The sequence below is a fragment of the Eptatretus burgeri genome, chromosome 9 (assembly GCF_056783735.1).
Source record: "Eptatretus burgeri isolate ZD-2024b chromosome 9, Ebu_testis_v1, whole genome shotgun sequence".
NCBI lineage: Eukaryota > Metazoa > Chordata > Myxini > Myxiniformes > Myxinidae > Eptatretus > Eptatretus burgeri.
Window position 1 is genome coordinate 84954670 of NC_140969.1, and position 16718 is coordinate 84971387.

The following is a 16718-nucleotide window of genomic DNA, read 5'->3' on the forward strand; positions in this document are numbered from 1 at the left end:
AAGACTTGAATAAATACTCACCTCTTGTGGACCCTTTTATTGGCAGAACAGCAAGACTTTCTTCTCGCAGTGTATCACCAGCAGCATATCTTGCAATCACACTGAACTGCGACAAATGGCTTATGTCTGTTGACTCATCCAAAGCCAGGGAAAAGAACGGCGCTGTATTTATGTCCTTCACTTGCGTTTCCTCCACTTGGTTTGCCATCATGATGGTACGATCATGAACAGTTCTTGCCGACAGAGGCATGTCTTGTATCCGTTTGATTATCTTGTCTTTGTTCGGAAGATCATCAAAAAGTTCATTGGCGACATCCAGCATGAACGTTTTAGCATACTCGCCATCTGTGAATGGTTTTACGTTCCTCACTATTGCTAAAGATCCAGCAAAGCGAGCGGAATTATAGTCACCTTGCCGGGTCCATACGCGGGAGTTGCTGCTGGCTGGCTTGCACCCTGCTCAGTAGCTCTTGGCACGCTTTCTTTCTGCTGTCTCCCACAGGGTATTTTGATGCAAAGGTAGCATGGCGCGTGTCGAAGTGCCGCTTTATATTCGACCGTTTCATCGATGCAATTTTGTCATTGCAAATTAGACACACCACAGAACCTGCTCTCTCCACAAAGGCGAATTCTTCGGCCCATTCGTCCTGAAATGTATGATACTCCTCATCTTTTTTTCTTTTCGCCATCTTCTTCATCGAAGGGTTAGCTTTGAGCAAATGAGAGAGAGAGGGAGATGTTGACCCAAGTGAGTCTGGCTGGCCTGCGCACGGGCTGACATACTCGAGAGGTGCGGCGCGGCCGGCCGACTCTGGGATGCTGTCGCCTCAGCGGTGGCGCGTGATTGGTCGAGATGAATTCCGTGACGCGTCTCGGCGGCGGCACGTCATTGGAGGAACCGAAATCACGAGTCGCCTCAGCGGTGGCGCGTGATTGGTCGAGATGAATTCCGTGACGCGTCTCGGCGGCGGCACGTCATTGGAGGAACCGAAATCACGAGTCGCCTCAGCGGTGGCGCGTGATTGGTCGAGATGAATTCCGTGACGCGTCTCGGCGGCGGCACGTCATTGGAGGAACCGAAATCACTACTCGTGTCGGCCGCATGACTGGACGAAACAAAAACCGCTTCAGACAATTCGGAGGTGTTTTTTCTTCTCTCCTTCTGCCAAGTTCAGCCCTGCACGTGAATGAAGCACGACACCATTCAAACTATAGGTAAAGCTTCTGTGAGAAATATTGGGCTTTCCAAGTTTCAAACTCCAATTTTATCTGCGAGCCAGATGCAATCATCAAAAGAGCCATACCTGGCTCGCGAGCCACACGTTCCCGACCCCTGCCCTAAATGTTAATTGGATAAAATTTGGTGTGAAATATTTATTTGTACATATACTTGTATATAAAAGGTTAACCGCTTCAAATGACATTTGTACTTTAAATCATTACCTTTGTTTTGTTTTGCAGGAGTGATCAATGATCTTTGGAGAAGTCATTCAATCATAACCAAAGTATTCTATGGAAAAAATGACGTTTTCTACAGAGCAAAGAGTAAACATTGTCAAGTGGTGTTTTGAGAACAAATCAATTGCTTCCGTCCAGACGAGCTTCTGTACTGAACATGGAGCACATCCCAGAAACAAGCCAGGCAAGCCAGCCATTTAGAAACGTGTCAAAAAGTTCAAAAGTGAAGGGACAATTCTCAACATCAACAAGGGAAGGTCCGGTCACCCAATAAGTGAACAGTATGAAGGAAACATGGAACGAGTTTGTGAGTCAGTCATGCAAAGTCCGAAGAAATCACATCGATTTACATCGAGAAAGTCCAAACAAAGAAAGCCCTCCAGCGACAGTGTTTCATGCAAGACGGTGTTACCCCACATACGACCAACAAAACAATTGCCTTTCTGCGTCAAAAATTCAGACGAAGAGTTCTCAGCTTGCGTATGGAAAATGAATCGTCGCCACACAGCCCCGATCTCAATCCGTTGGATTTTTTCCTCTGAGAGATTGTGAGGGTAACGTCTCCAAGGAACACCCCAGATCTGAACCTGATCTGAAGGCAGCAGTTAGCATTAAAACTTGCAGAAACGTCATTGAAAACTTCACAATTCAGTGAATGCATGTTGTCTGTGTGGGGGTGCTCACATTGAACACCTCAACTATAAGCGCATTAACGCATCATGAGTTTCATTTCTCCATGATTGCTTTTTCATTTTCCGAGTTAATTTGTTGTTTTATTACTCAATGTTTTGGTTAATAAAGTTTTGAAGTGGTTAACCACTTATTGGAACAAAATGAAGGGGTGAGAGTGTTGAACATCTGAACTTCAAAAGTAAGGACGACCCAAATACGCATCACATCAGACGAGAAAAGAAAACAATTTGCATTTGAAAAGCATCCCATACAGATTTCATTTCAAAGCAGTGGCAAGCAAACTCACATCTTTCCAAGCTGTTACCAAAGCACAATTTCTCTATTTTACTGGCTGTGCCATCTGTTGTGGAAACCTTTCAAAAGCTTCCAGAACTCTACGTACACTCGCACGTGCACATCATGCACATCATGCTCAAAGGCATGCAAGGTTGCTTCGACTTGTATAAATAAAGAAGCTTCGACCCAATACAAGCGCATTTCACCAAAAATGCCAATTTCTTTTGCATCCAAATCACATTCACATTACTCCATCATGGGTCCATATTAATTAGCAAGATGGCAAAATGGTGAGGGATGGTGGAGACACAGACTCTTCAGGGGGAGTGGTGTGGATTTGAGTTTGTTTTGATTAGAATTTCCACCACATCTGGTTATGCAACAAATGTATGGCCTTTTAAAGCAATAGGAGGCAAATTGATGAATCTTCTCATAATTTATGAAAATGTCTTGCCTCATTTTCGGTCGTAATTCATTGGCTGTGAAAACCATATGAGGTTGTACAACCAAACATCTTTTCAACTAGCCATAAACCCAAACTGCACAGATGCTCGAGAGTTTCAAACTGGTGGTGCACATTTTTCCCAGCTGTGGATGAGTCTCTAACCCCCCCTCCCCCCTCCCACAGCAGCTGTTGGCTCCAAAACTTTTCTTTAAAAAGGGGAAACCTGTTTTGGCTCCTATTTGTTGCCAGATCCAACTTCATTGATAATCAAGAACCATAACCTTCAAACCATCATCCTGGTGTTTTGCAGGCAGGCCAGTAAACTTCCCGAAGAGTCGGTGAACAATCGCCAGTATCGTGACAGAATTACAAATTACATTTCTAACTTACATAGTTAGAATGTCAGCGGCACAGCTGCACCCTCAGCAAATGATGCTACTCGCAACCATGTGCTGGAAGGAGGACGATGACGACAAGAAAAAGAAGAAGTAGGAGGAGGAGGAAGAGAAGCATACCCATTTCGTTCAGATGAGATACTGATTAGTCGTTTTGCTGCACAATTAAATTTTATCTTTCTTATGACAATTTACACCACTGTCTGAATTCTAACAAGAGTGCAAGTGAGCACAATATATGCCCGAACAAGAAGGTATATACAGAATTGTACTACGACATGGAAAACAGCAGCCTGGTTGCCATGGCAACCACTTTAGATGACGAACGTATGACGGGACACACGGTCTCCACAGTCTGGACCTATGTACCAAATATGAAACGTGAAAGTTGAAAACTTTGGGAGTTAGAGTGTGGACAGCAACGGACGAACGGACAGACAGACAGACAGACAGACAGACAGACAGACATCACATAATACGCCCCGATATATATATATATATATATATATATATATATATATATATATATATATATATATATATATATATATATATATATATATATATATATATATATATATTGTTGTGGTTGACGAAATTCGCAAACCACCATTCAGGTCCCTTAGGTGAGATATCTCTGTAAGTATATGTGTAGTTAGGCCCAAACCCGTTGTTTCGAGGGAATAAATGTCATTAATTCGGGCTGCGACCCTTCTAGATAGCCGTTTTTCTTTTACTATCTTTATTTTGGACCAGCCGCCATTACTACCACCACCAAGCACGTCTCAACAGCCATCACACAACAACCACCAACCGCAACGCCGCTTCACAACAACAGCCACGACCTTTACCGTCACAACTCGCCCTCGCAACCATAGCATCACCGTCATTCCCACGCCGCTTGTGGGCACCGATACTGGACTCGTGCAGGGCGCGCACCGAGCAGGGGTGCAAAAGCGCCGGCCTTTCCGAAGAAAACGGATCAAAAACGACTCACGCCCACTTCTGTTCCGTCCTATCGGTGAGCGTGGGGCGATTTGGCCCCGCCTCCAGGTACGTTGGAGTGTGGTCGCTATATGCAAATTCATGGATCAAAAAGCATTCACGCCCACTTTTCCTCGGTCCAATGGGGAGCCAGTTAGAGGTAAAGGGTCGGAGGTAAAGGGTCGAAGGTGAAGGAGCGAGGCCACGGGGGATATAAGGGGCTGCGTTCGTCAGTCAAGAGAGTTGTCGGTGGAGCTGGGAAGAAGTGGTAGTAGTCAGAGTGAAGAGGACGGAGCTGTGGAGAGGTGGCAGCGGCGAGGGCGGTCGAGGGGGTGCTCGTGTCGGAGTCGGGGAGCTGCGGAGGGAGAGGCCGGCGGCGCGACCGAGGTCGTGGTGGAGACGCTCGTCGCGGGACCCGAGACGGGGAGATATCCTCCATCCCCCGAGCATCAACAACCCCCTCCTGTTTCCCCCCCACGCTGAGATAGTGCGAGAAGGGGGCCCCGTCCCCACCCCATACCAGGCAGTCCCAGCGAGGCCCGCGGAGTCGGGGCGCCAGCGCCATTTCGCGGCTCATCACCAGACGGGTAGGCCCGACGCAGTCTCGGCCCCAGGCCCGCCTCATCCTTGAGGGTGGTCCTTTTCTTTTGCTTTGGGTATATGTGTTGTCGGCGCCGTCTGTGAAGTAAAACTGCATAAGTGTTGCCGTGTGCTCGCGTAGTCGGTAATAGATCTGCATTGTGTTTCTCTTTTATATTTGCTTTTTGTGTAATATTGGGTTTCTTCTTCTTTTACATTTGCTTTTGGTGTAATTGTATATGTGTGCTTTCCGTTCATCGTGAAATAAATGTGCTTCATGTTGAACTGTTTTCCCGCTTCGCTTCGTCTTTTCCTCTATTGAATCTCCATCTTACTTCACGTAAAGGGTTGGTCGTGGGCTAAAACGCCCGATAATTAATCGAACCGTCGAGGCCGACGATAACACCGCTCGGTTATCCCGATAGTACGGAACGGGTCGCTTAAAGTGGCCCGTGTCCGAAGTCGACCTGCGGCGAGGTGCGATCGCCCGGTCTACCCTCCGTGTGGGTACTTAGGTAGGTCGAATTTGGCGAGCAACCCTATCCCACGCGGGGGGCCGATTGGCACGATCGTGGTGAGGCCGAAAGGTCCACCCGTGACTAGTTCCCGGCGTTAGTCCGAGAGGGTCACGACGGGATTGTCCGTCCGGTGGGCGACGTGCCGCGATTCGAGTTACGTGGCCGTTCGCACGCCGGCGGGCGCGAATCCGCAACAATATATATATCGGGCGTATAAAAATGGCTGCATATGCCTGCTCGCTTTGGTATGTACAATTCATAATGAATGTGGTATCATGGTTTTCATAAAATAAGACAACAGAACATGTTATCTAAAGATTATTGAAAAAAAGAATTTTTTTGTGTGTGTAACGGAGTTAGTGCTTGATCCTCAACAAGTGACAGGTTATTATACAAATTCTGTTTCGGGCATATACATCGCTACGCAAAGTGTATATTCGTGGTAGGGTCGGGACAACAAGCTCGATCCCACTCAAAAGATACGAGGAAAAGACAAGGGGATTTTCAGCTAATAGGGTCAATGTGGATGGAGTGTCCTCTGGTGGACAAAATCTGACAATGTAATCAAGAGGTCCAATAAATAATCATAACCTAAATCGGTTAATTTGCAGTCAAATCGGCAATCATTCTCATCAAGATTAATTCACCTGTTCCAAAGCTATGGACAGAAAAGCAGAAGAAAAAAAAACAAATGAAGAGAGAAGGAAAGAAGGAAGGAAGGAAGGAAGAAGAGAACACTTTTCTCATGGAAGCTAGCCTGGTGTTGGCTTAAAGGTTAGGGTGGCTGGCTTGGGACCTGAGGGTCCTGAGTTTGAGCCCATGTCAGCTGTTGAATTAACACCAGATGGGGTTGACTCAGCCTGTCATCCTTCCGAGTCGACGAATGTGTACCGGTGTGGTAATAGGGGCATTGCATCAGCGGCACAGACGTGCCCTCAGACAATGATGCGACCCGCAGCCTTGTGCTGCATTAGGGGGAGGAGGAGGATGGAAGCTAAAGTGGTTCTTGCATCCAAATGGCACTTTGTACAAGTTAAACCACCAGACAATTGAAAGCAACCAGTAGGAATAAATAAATAAATAAATAAATACATACATACATAAATATACACACATACATACTGTTACAGTTGTGGAAATTCACAGAACACCATTCAGGCTTCCCAGAGATCAGTTATGTCGATGAGTGCGTGTTCAGATTAGATTTCCCCACCAATGTCTAAAGGGAATTTATTCGTGTAACCGGGCTGTGATCTTTGAGGTAGTATTATTATTTTGCTATCTTTATTTTAGAACAACCGCATCTCAACAACCACAACCGCATCTCACCAACCACATCTCAACAACCACGCCATCCCCACCACGACATCTCCTCAACAACATCTCCACAAACGAACATCGCCTCACCTTCATCTCCATTGCGCCGCCATCTTTTCGCCAGCCACGGCGAATCCCAACGAACGGCATCTCCGCCGATAGGCGCGGGGACTCCCTCGTTGGGGTGGGAGCAGATGATTTCCACAACGTCCGACCTCTCCGCGTTTGGCGACTAGATCGGATCAAAACACCAAAAGGAGCAGAGCCAGCGGGGGGTGAAAGGTCGAAGGTGGAAGATCAAACTCACCCCCCCTCCCCCCGGACTCCATAAAAAGGCGCGCTGGAACGCCAAGCGAGTAGTCTGTGAGGAGTCTGTCGGGGTTCGGAGTAAAGTCTGTCTGGAGTCGAGCTAGAGTCGGGGTGGAGAGCACCAAGGTTCGAGTCCAGTGGAGGGCAGTCGGGGTCATCGGAGCGCAGCGAAGCCTGCAGTACCGTGCCGAACTGTGGGTCGGTGGTGACGGCCGGAGAGAAGTCGCCAGCCAGCGAAACGCGGACGACGGAGCAAACGCTGAGGAACGGGCAGGCTCATAAAAGAGCATCAACTCTTGAAAGAGCAAAGGCCCGTTCGTTCCTCTGAGGCGTCGTCGGATAGGCCCGATTGACCAGGCCGCACGGCAAGGCCCGGATCAACCGAGTCGCCATTACACCAACTACCGTGTTGACGGAACATCGATGGTCGCCCAGTGAGTCACCACGAGGGTGGCAGGTAACCAGCCCGGTCTCACGTAGCTCCTTCGGTCTCCAAAGCTCCGCGAACATTAAAGGCCTACGGGTCCTGTTCTGCCCTTTCCTTTCCTGGGATTTTCTTTGTATGAAAGTTGTGGCGCCGTGTCCGCTAAGTAGAATTGTGGTTAAGTGATTGTCTACATAATAAATAGATACATAATGTAGGTCTTTGTTTGCTCGTGTCTTGTCCCTAACCCCATTCCTTGCATACGTGCTTGTTTATCTGCATACGTGACAAATAAATGTCATCGTTTGAATGTTCACCTGCTCGTTGCGTCACCTTCCTCCATTGAGCTGCTGTAATTATGTACGGAATATTAGCTGGCTTTTAAATAGCCGATAAAGTAATCGGATCCGATGGGGCTTGGCGATATACAACTGCTCGGCAAATCGCAAACGGAACGAGCTGCTTAAGAACGGCTCGTTTTCGTGCAGGCTCCGTTGAGGTGTAAATCCCTGGCATTTCTGTCTGCGCGCATGCTTAGGTAAATCGACAATTCGGCGATCGGACCCTGTCGCGCGTGGACAGAAGAGTTGGCTGATTTACGGTGTGGTTAAAAACACCCCCCGGAGCTTGATTTCGGCGTTGATCCGAAAGCTGCGACTAGGATTGCCCGTCCGGTGGGCGCGCGGCCACGATTAGCTAAAAGCGGTCGCTCGCACGCCGTATGAGTGGAAACCACAACAATACATACAAATAAAAGGCAGTGTGTGTCAATGTGTGTGTGTGTCTCCTCCATAACTCCAAAACTATAAAATCTAGTAGCCTAAAACTTTGCATGTATACTAAGAAAACTCCAAGGAAGTGCAAGAGTGAAAACTGGGTGTTTGGGTTAATTAAAACACCCCTTTTGAAGATAATTAACGGCCTTATTTAATTATATCCTTAATCAGGTGATCCTCGGCCACCTCACTCTCTGAGTCTTAAGGAATTTCCTGGACAATCTCGCTGGGCTATGAAGCTGCCATGTTTTTTGGCCTGCTCAACTATGCCTTTACTTGGAACAGGCCACAACGATTTCTTAAGGATAAAGTTGTTGTTTTCACTTTCCTCACTCATATTATCGAATGCCTGTTCATCATAGCTACAAATCGCAGGGTATATTGCCATGCTTATAAACATCAGGAGACGTCAGCGTTCTTGGCTTGACATTTTGTGCGTCTCTGGGAGCTGTATGTTAAATGTGTTTCTAATCGCGTGCCAAACTAGCCATTTCGTAGCAACCGTTTCATTGGAGTGCTTAAGCCACTTGGTGAGCACTCTCCAAGCCGCTTGGTTGTTCGTTTCGGGAAAAGTATCCGTGCTCTCAAGGGAACATTGATTAAACAGACGTATGTTTCCGCCTGTGTTGGGTCCTGCGGTGCCGTGCGGTTGGTGTCTTGGGAGGTTTCTCATCCGCTGAAAATGTGCAATTTTATTTTTACAGGAGAGTTTTTTAACCTTTTATGTGATCTCTTAATATAATCCACCACTTACTTTGACATGGATACAAATATAAAATTAAAACTGGTAAACCAGTAATCCCGGGCAGCAAGGCATGCATCCGATGTCAAAGGACTTCAGTTTGCACCGAGTCTGCAATGGGGTCTCGCTCCGGTGTCCCTAATGTTATATCAATGAATGATTGTAAAGCCTACAGCAATACATGATAAAGAAAGAAACTTCACATTGGACAAATCGAGGCTGGACAAAGTTTTAAATCCCCCAAAAAGTCCAATAACTACACATTTGCTTATTAATGTAAATGGCGAACTTGTAGAACGTTAAAATATCTTCCAGAATGTGCGGTCACTATAGCTCTCTCTTCTTTAGTTTTCATTTTACGACATGTCAAAAATGTGTGATTTTAAACATTGGGGTGCTCTGGGGCCTCACTGGGGTCAAATACAGACATGGTATAAACATATTTGGAGTCCGCTGTTTATGTCCTATCGAAATCTGTCATTAAGTTTTTTCAACCCTCATTTGCATATTTAATGAGGAAAATCGGTATCATTTTAATCATATAAATTATGTAACGATTTCGACCAAATTAACAACTTAACATTCCCATGGAACATCGCAAATGTGTGCAAAAGTTTGAGGCTGTCGGGTTATCCCTTCTGGAGAAGAAGATGTTTTTAGATTTTGGATAAAATCCAATATGGCCACCATATCACATGACCTACGTCATCAAAATTTTCAAAGTATAAACTTCAGGTGGAGAGTTATTACATGGTTAAGTTTCATTGAATTTCATCCAACTGTTGTTTTCATTTAACGACATTTCAAAAATGGGTGATTTTAAACTTTGGGGGGCTCTGGGGCCTCACTGGGGTCAAATACAGACATAGTATAAACATATTTGGAGTCCGCTGTTTATGTCCTATCTAAATATGTCATTAAATTTTTTCAACTCTCATTTGCATATTGAATGAGGCGAATCGGCATCATTTTAAATCGTATAAATTAAATAACGATTTTGACCAAATTAACAACTTAACATTCCCATGGAACATCGGACATTCGTGCAAAAGCTTGAGGCTGTTGGGTTATCCGTTCTGGAGAAGAAGATGTTTTTATGTTTTCGAGAAAATCCAATATGGCCGCCATACCACATGACCGACATCATCAAAATTTTCAAAGTATAAACTTCAGGTGGAGAGTTATTACATGGTTAAGTTTCATTGAATTTCATCCAAGTGTTTTCATTTTATGACATATCAAAATTGGGTGATTTTCAACTTTGGGGGGCTCTGGGGCCTCACTGGGGTCAAACACAGACATAGTATAAACATATTGGGAGTCCCCTGTTTATGTCCTATTATATCTAAACCTGTCATTAAATTTTTTCAACTCTCATTTGCATATTTAATGAGGCGAATCGGCATCATTTTAAATCATATAAATTAGATAACGATTTGGACCAAATTAACAACTTAACATTCCCTTGGAACGTAGCAAATGTGTGCAAAAGTTTGAGGCTGTCACTTTATCCGTTCTGGAGAAGATGTATTTAGGTTTTGGAGATAATCCAATATGGCCGCTATACCACATGACCTACGTCATTAAATGTTTCAAAGTATAAACTTCAGGTGGAGAGTAATTATGGTGTTAAGTTTCGTTGAATTTCATCGAAACGTTTTCCCTCCAGATCCACCACAAAAATCGGTCAGTAGAATAACTATAATACTAACGATTTCAATAGGGCTTCAGCCATTTGGCTTGAAGCCCTAAATATACCATCAGAGATGGGGGAATCCCCCACCATTGAATGAAAAAGGTCATACGTATTCCAGATAATGAGGGAGGTGAACTGGAAGCAAGACACCATTTAGTCATCATCTCAAAAAAAGTTCCCCAAGGGTGAGGAACGTAGTAACCAAAAATAATTGAAATCAGATAAGCGGTTTTCCATTTATTACAAAAAACATTTTTTTCAAGATGGCCGCCCCAGTCGGCCATTTTGGATCCGGCCATGCCCAAAATCAATAGGGGTCTTCCTTTTCAGGTGGTACATGTGTGACCCAAATTTCAAATCGATATGGCGAAGAGTTTATGAGTTATCGCACTCACAGCTATAAATGCTGACGCCCGGACGGAGGGACAGCTGGACGACCTGGGTGACAACAATATCCCCCTTCTGCCACACGGCGGGGGATACAAACAAAAAGGTCCATCCGACCACGTGTTTGCAGTCATCTGGTTGTGAAGGTTGAGAGCAAAGATCGACATTTTGCGTTCTGGGCCTTGATATATTTTTCAATTGAATTTTGCTAATTTCCCACTTCAATTCCTCTTTCAAAGAACTCTGTTTGAAGGTAAATCTTTGTGTTTGTCGTATGTGTGTATGTGTGTATGTGTGTATGTGTGTATGTGTGTATGTGTGTATGTGTGTATGTGTGTATGTGTGTATGTGTGTATGTGGGTATGTGTGTATGTGTGTATGTGTGTATGTGTGTGTGCGTGCGTGCGTGCGTGCGTGCGTGCGTGCGTGCGTGCGTGCGTGCGTGCGTGCGTATGTATGTGTGTATGTGTGTATGTGTGTATGTGTGTATGTGTGTATGTGTGTATGTGTGTATGTGTGTATGTGTGTATGTGTGTATGTGTGTGTGTGTGTGTGTGTGTGTGTGTGTGTGTGTGTGTGTGTGTGTGTGTGTGTGTGTGTTCTCCATCTGAGGGTTTCAGAATGTGCAACGGATCCCTCCCAAGTCTCAAAGTTTCAGAATGTGGAATGGAGTCCTCCCAGTTCATGCTCAACGTATCCACCTTCATTTCAGTAAAGGGTCACAATTCATGGACCAAGCTGTGAAGTTTTTTTGAATATGTGGGTTTCAGAAGGTGGAACAGATCCCTCCCAGGTCTCAAAGTATCCACCGTCGTGTGTGTATGTATGCACATATGAGTAGGTTTCAGAATGTGGAATGGAGTCCTCCCAGGGTGGGCTGTAAGTATCCATGTTTATTTTTTTGTATACCTTGTCGAGGCTCATATGAGAGCAAACACACAACGCACATCAAAGGGAGCATGAGACAAGAGGGGAGGGAGTGGGAAGGACAAAACAGGAGGAAACAGAGACATGAGGAGATCTGCGGAAGGGAGAGGGATGGGATGGGGAACATGGGGAATAGAAGATGGACATTACAGAGACTTTCAGGTAGGAAAGCAGGGAATTTGAAGGAGGTGGGTTTGGGTGGATTATCATGGGTAGAAAAGATTGAGGATTTGGATGGGAGGGTGATAAGAAGTGGTGGTGAACAGCTGTTTTGAAGGCCTGGAGGGAAGAATGGGAATGAATAGAGTGAGGGAGCTCATTCCAAAGGCGGGAAAAAAGAGGAATGAAAGAGTGAAGGTGAGCAGTGATTCGTGATTTTGGTAGTTTTACCAGAAGGGGGTTGTTGGCAGACCTTGAGCGCCCTGCGGAAATGTGGTGGGGACAAATCGCAGAGAGAGCAGGGGAGGCGAGGCTGGAGAGGAGACGGTAGAAGACAGAAAGACCACCGACCAACCTGCGGTGATTGAGTGAGAGGCCCAAAGACTCAGCCTCATTGTGGGAGATGCCAATGATCCGAAATGCCTTGGTTTCTAGAGAAACCGAGAAAGGTGGGAGGCAGAAGCACCAGCCCAGAGGGGAGAGCAGTACTCCATAAGGCTGCGGACAAAACCTTTGTAAGTGGTCAGGAGCTCAGGTGGGCCGAGGAAGGACTTTGCACGACGGAGGATTCCCAGTCGGTGACTGGCTTTGGAGGCGAGGTTTGAAATGTGGTTTTCCAAGGAAAGGTCATGGCAGATCGTGAGACCCAGAAGCTTGAAAGAAAGGTATTCTTCCAGAGGATTGTTGAGAAAGTTGATGGGGGGGTTTTCAAAACGGTCCTTTCGAAGAGACATAGTGAGAGTGTGAGATTTGTCCGGATTGAAAGACATGTTCCACGTGTTGGACCAGTTTGTGATTTTATCCAGATCTGCAGTGAGCGAAGAAGCTGCTGCTTGCCGGTCTGAGGGATGACCGATGGTACGGCAGAGGGTGGAGTCATCAGCAAAGAGATATAGAGGATTTTCCAGAGTCGGAGAGATCATTGATGAAAACCAGAAAGAGAACAGGGCCCAGAACGCTACCTTGAGGAACTCCAGCCTGGACAGGAAGGGGGGATGAAAGAACTTCATTTAGGGCCACATGGTGACTGCGACAGGAGAGGAAGTCTGCGAGCCATGAGTGGAGATGGACTTGGATACCAAAGGAAGAGAGATTGGTGAGCAGGGCAGGGTGCCAGAGTGTGTCAAAAGCACGCGATATGTCGAGGGATATGGCTCTGATTTCATGTCTAGCATTGAGGGCTTCCATCCATTGTGGGAGAGCAGAAGCAGCATATCCAGGGTAGAGTGACCTGGTCTGAAACCAAATTGATGATCAGAAATCAAGCCATTGGAGAAGAGGAAGGATCTGATGTCTGAAGCGATGATAGATTCCATAACCTTGCTGATGATTGGGAGAAGGCTGATTGGTCTGTAGTTGCAGGGATCTGTTTTTGCACCTTTTTGTGCAGGGCAGTGATGTTTGCTGATTTCCAAGCAGATGGCAGATGACCTTGAGCAAATGAGAGGGTGGATAGAACAGAGAGAGAGGGTGAGCAAGAACAGAAGAGCAGGCTTTGAGGACACGTGGGCTGATGGCGTCTGGACCGGTTGCAGAATCTGAGTCGAGGTTTGACAGCAAGCTCTCCACCTTGTCAGGAAAAAAAGACACAGAGTCCCGGGACAGTTGGGTGCGACTGGGTAAGGTGGGGAGAGAAAGTGATGGGTTTTGGACACAAGATTTAGCTGCAAACACTGAGTTTCGGCATTCAGCTTTTTCACATGCGGTATCAGCAGTGCAGCCATTTGAGGTTAGGGAGGGATGGAGGGGAACATATACCAGAAACATTTTTGATTAGACGCCACCAGGATTTTGAAGAGGGAGAGAGGTTTGAGAGTTCAGACTTGAAATGAGAAAGATGTTGCTTTCTGGCTCTCCTGAGGGTAGATACACACTTGTTCCAAGCTTTGTGGAAGGAATTGAGATTGCCCTCAGTTGGGATTGCTTTCCATGAGGCAAAGTCAAGTTGTTTCAGAACAACTGCCTCGCCACAATCTTCAGTAAACCAAGGGCGGGAGGAAGGGTAGGACAACTGAAGACGAGAGGGGATAAATCTGTGCATGAGGAAGAGCAAGTTTCTTTGAAAGAATTCCCAGGATGAGCTGATGTTGGAGAAAGTAGCGATAGGAGACCAGTCTAAGTTTGAGGGATGCTTGGAGACCCTGCCAGTCGGCTTTAGTGAAATGCCAGACTCGACGGCGGTGAGGTGGTTCACTGATAATAGCCAGAGAGATGTCCACTTTGACAAGGACGTGGTCAGAAGAACCAATTGGAGCGGAGGAAAAGCAGCAGATATTGTCAGGGAAATTTGTCAAAATCAGATCCAGAAGAGATGGAGTACCATTGGTTGAGATCCGGGTCGGGAAGTTGACCGATTGAGTCAGTCCCAATGAGTCACAGAAAGCTTTTGCTGAGGTGCCAGGTGAGAGTGGTACCCACACCAAGCCAACTGGTATGATGACAATTGAAGTCGCCACATATGAGGAAGAGAGAGTTTGGATGAGAAGATTGAAGTTGGTCCATGGTTTCAGATAGTGAGGTGTAGATAGAGTCTCACTGCTCGGTGGACTGTACAGTACACATATAAACACGAGGTGGGAGTGGAGGGGAAGCCGTAGCCAGAGGTGTTCCTGGGGGTGTGGGGGAGTGAGGGCAGTGCATGGAGAGTGAGGAATAGAGTCTTTGATGAAGAGAGCAACTCCTCCACCAGGGTGAGGCTCAGGTCTGTCAAACCGGAGGAGGGAGTAACCAGGGAGAGATACTTGGGAGTCAGACACGTCTTGGGGGAGGAAAGTTTCTGTTAGGCAGATTATGTCTAGTTTGTCAGTGGCAACCTGTATGGAAAGATCTGAAAGGTTTGAGCGAAGGCCCGGATATTTGAGGTCCATACTTTTAATGAAGAGGTAAGGGAGGAGGCTTTGGGTGCAGGGGGTGGGGGAGGGGGAGGGTAGGACAAGGGACGAGGGGAGGAAGTAAGGAGGGTTGTTGAAAGAGTGTGGGGGATTTCAGAATAGCTTGGGGAGGGGGACGAATGAGGAGGAGAAAAGGCTCGGTGGCGCTGGGGGAGAGGGGGGACAAGAGAGGGGGAAGAAGGCAGTTGAGGATTTGAGGAGATGGAGTGAAGAGATGGAGGTGAGAGGGCAGTGGAAGGAGGCAGCTTTATGGATGGGAGGGGGGGAAACTTTGGGAAGGATGAGAGTGGGGGATGAATGGTGGGAGAAAGGTGAGGGGTTGTTTTTGAGAGAGGTGAGAGGGAGGCTTGGAGGGAGAAGAATGGGATGGTTGCTTTGAGAGTGAGGAGTGAGAGGAGTGAGTTGGCACTGAAGTTGGAAAAAAAAGAATGTTTGATGGAAAGCTAACATTCATAGCAAACTGGGGTTTTAAAAAGTTTTAGGTCAGTTATGCGATTAAACACATTTGAGGGATGCAATAAAGGTGAATTCAGAGAATGGAGAGAAGAAACGCTGTAACAGTTGGATTTTTTAGGCAAGGTGTGAAGGAAAGGTCGAATTGAGAGCAGTCTGTTTAAATAGCAGAAGAGTGTAGTGCATTATGATACAGTAAAGAGAACAACATGTGTGAAAGAGGAAGATGAAGCATAGGAGATCGTTTTTGTTATTATTATTAAGGTTTGAGAGATGTTTCAACAGAGTAGGTCATGGAAGTGTTGTAGAAAAAAAAATAGAGGAAGAAGAGGAAGAAGAAGAGGAGATGAAGAAGAAGAGATGAAGAAGAAGAAGAGATGAAGAAGAAGAAGAAAAAGAAGAAGATTCGGAGAAAGGTAGCGTTATTTATTTATTTTTTGATTTAAGATAAGAAATAGAGTGATTAGTTGGGAGGGATGGGGGACGTTAAGAAAGTGGGAAGATAGAAATTGAAGATAATGGGAGAAAAAAACCAAATAAACACGATCGTACACCATGGGGTACAAAGGGAAGGCCTCAAGCCTCAAGGATAGGCCTCAAGCACCCAGTAAGACAAGTTCGACGAAATCTCACAAAATAGCATGATTTTTGAAACAAAACCGAAATAGGAACACACAGTAACATGTGGGTGAGAAAATAAATAGTTAAAGCGGGACAGATAACGACCGGACACTTAACTTTGACATTGTCAGCAGGGAGCCCCGAAGGAGACCTGCCAACGCTCCAAACCAAGAACCAGAAGTCAACCTTCATTTTGGTAAGGGGTTACAATTCACGGACCAAGCTGTGAAGTTTTCTGTTTTCAAAGGTTTGTGCCGAGGGCTCTCTTCAGGATCGTTACTGAGCCATGGACGGCTTCCAACTGTAGTTTGTTTGTAGTGATATTCCCAGGGATGGTTTTTAATATCTCTCTGAGGTTCTTCTTCATCATTCCCATGAGGTTCTTAATCATCACTGGTACAACTTAGGCATTCTTCAGCTTCCAGGATCTTTTCACTTTATGCTTGCGATCTTGGTATTTGGTCATTTTCTTGATTTCTGCATCTAATCCAAAATCACCGGTATTAACTCCTCAATTCGCAATGCCTTCTTCTCTTTTTTTGCAACCAAGTATGATATCTGGTTGCAATGCATTGTTTTCGATGTTCACGCCCGATGGGATCAGAAGGTCGGAGGTGAACGAGCTTCAATGTTTTCAGTGATTGCTTTGGGTTCATTTTCCCACAAAT

The 16718-nt window shown here is 45.9% G+C and overlaps 1 protein-coding gene across 6 annotated transcripts in view; it reads right to left on the reverse strand.

Moving 5' to 3' along the window:
* The window catches only part of ALKBH6 (alkB homolog 6, nucleotide demethylase), a 116183-nt gene that overhangs the window by 85856 nt on the left and 13609 nt on the right, over window positions 1–16718 (reverse strand). Inside the window, exon 1 of one of the 6 annotated variants that reach the window (XM_085895885.1) lies at window positions 6756–11373. The exons of the other annotated variants lie outside the window; for them this stretch is intronic. Coding sequence (XP_085752011.1) covers window positions 6756–6815 — 60 coding nt within the window. The 5' untranslated portion in view covers window positions 6816–11373. Of the gene's footprint in view, window positions 1–6755; window positions 11374–16718 lie in introns of those variants that run through there. 6 annotated transcript variants of the gene reach the window in all.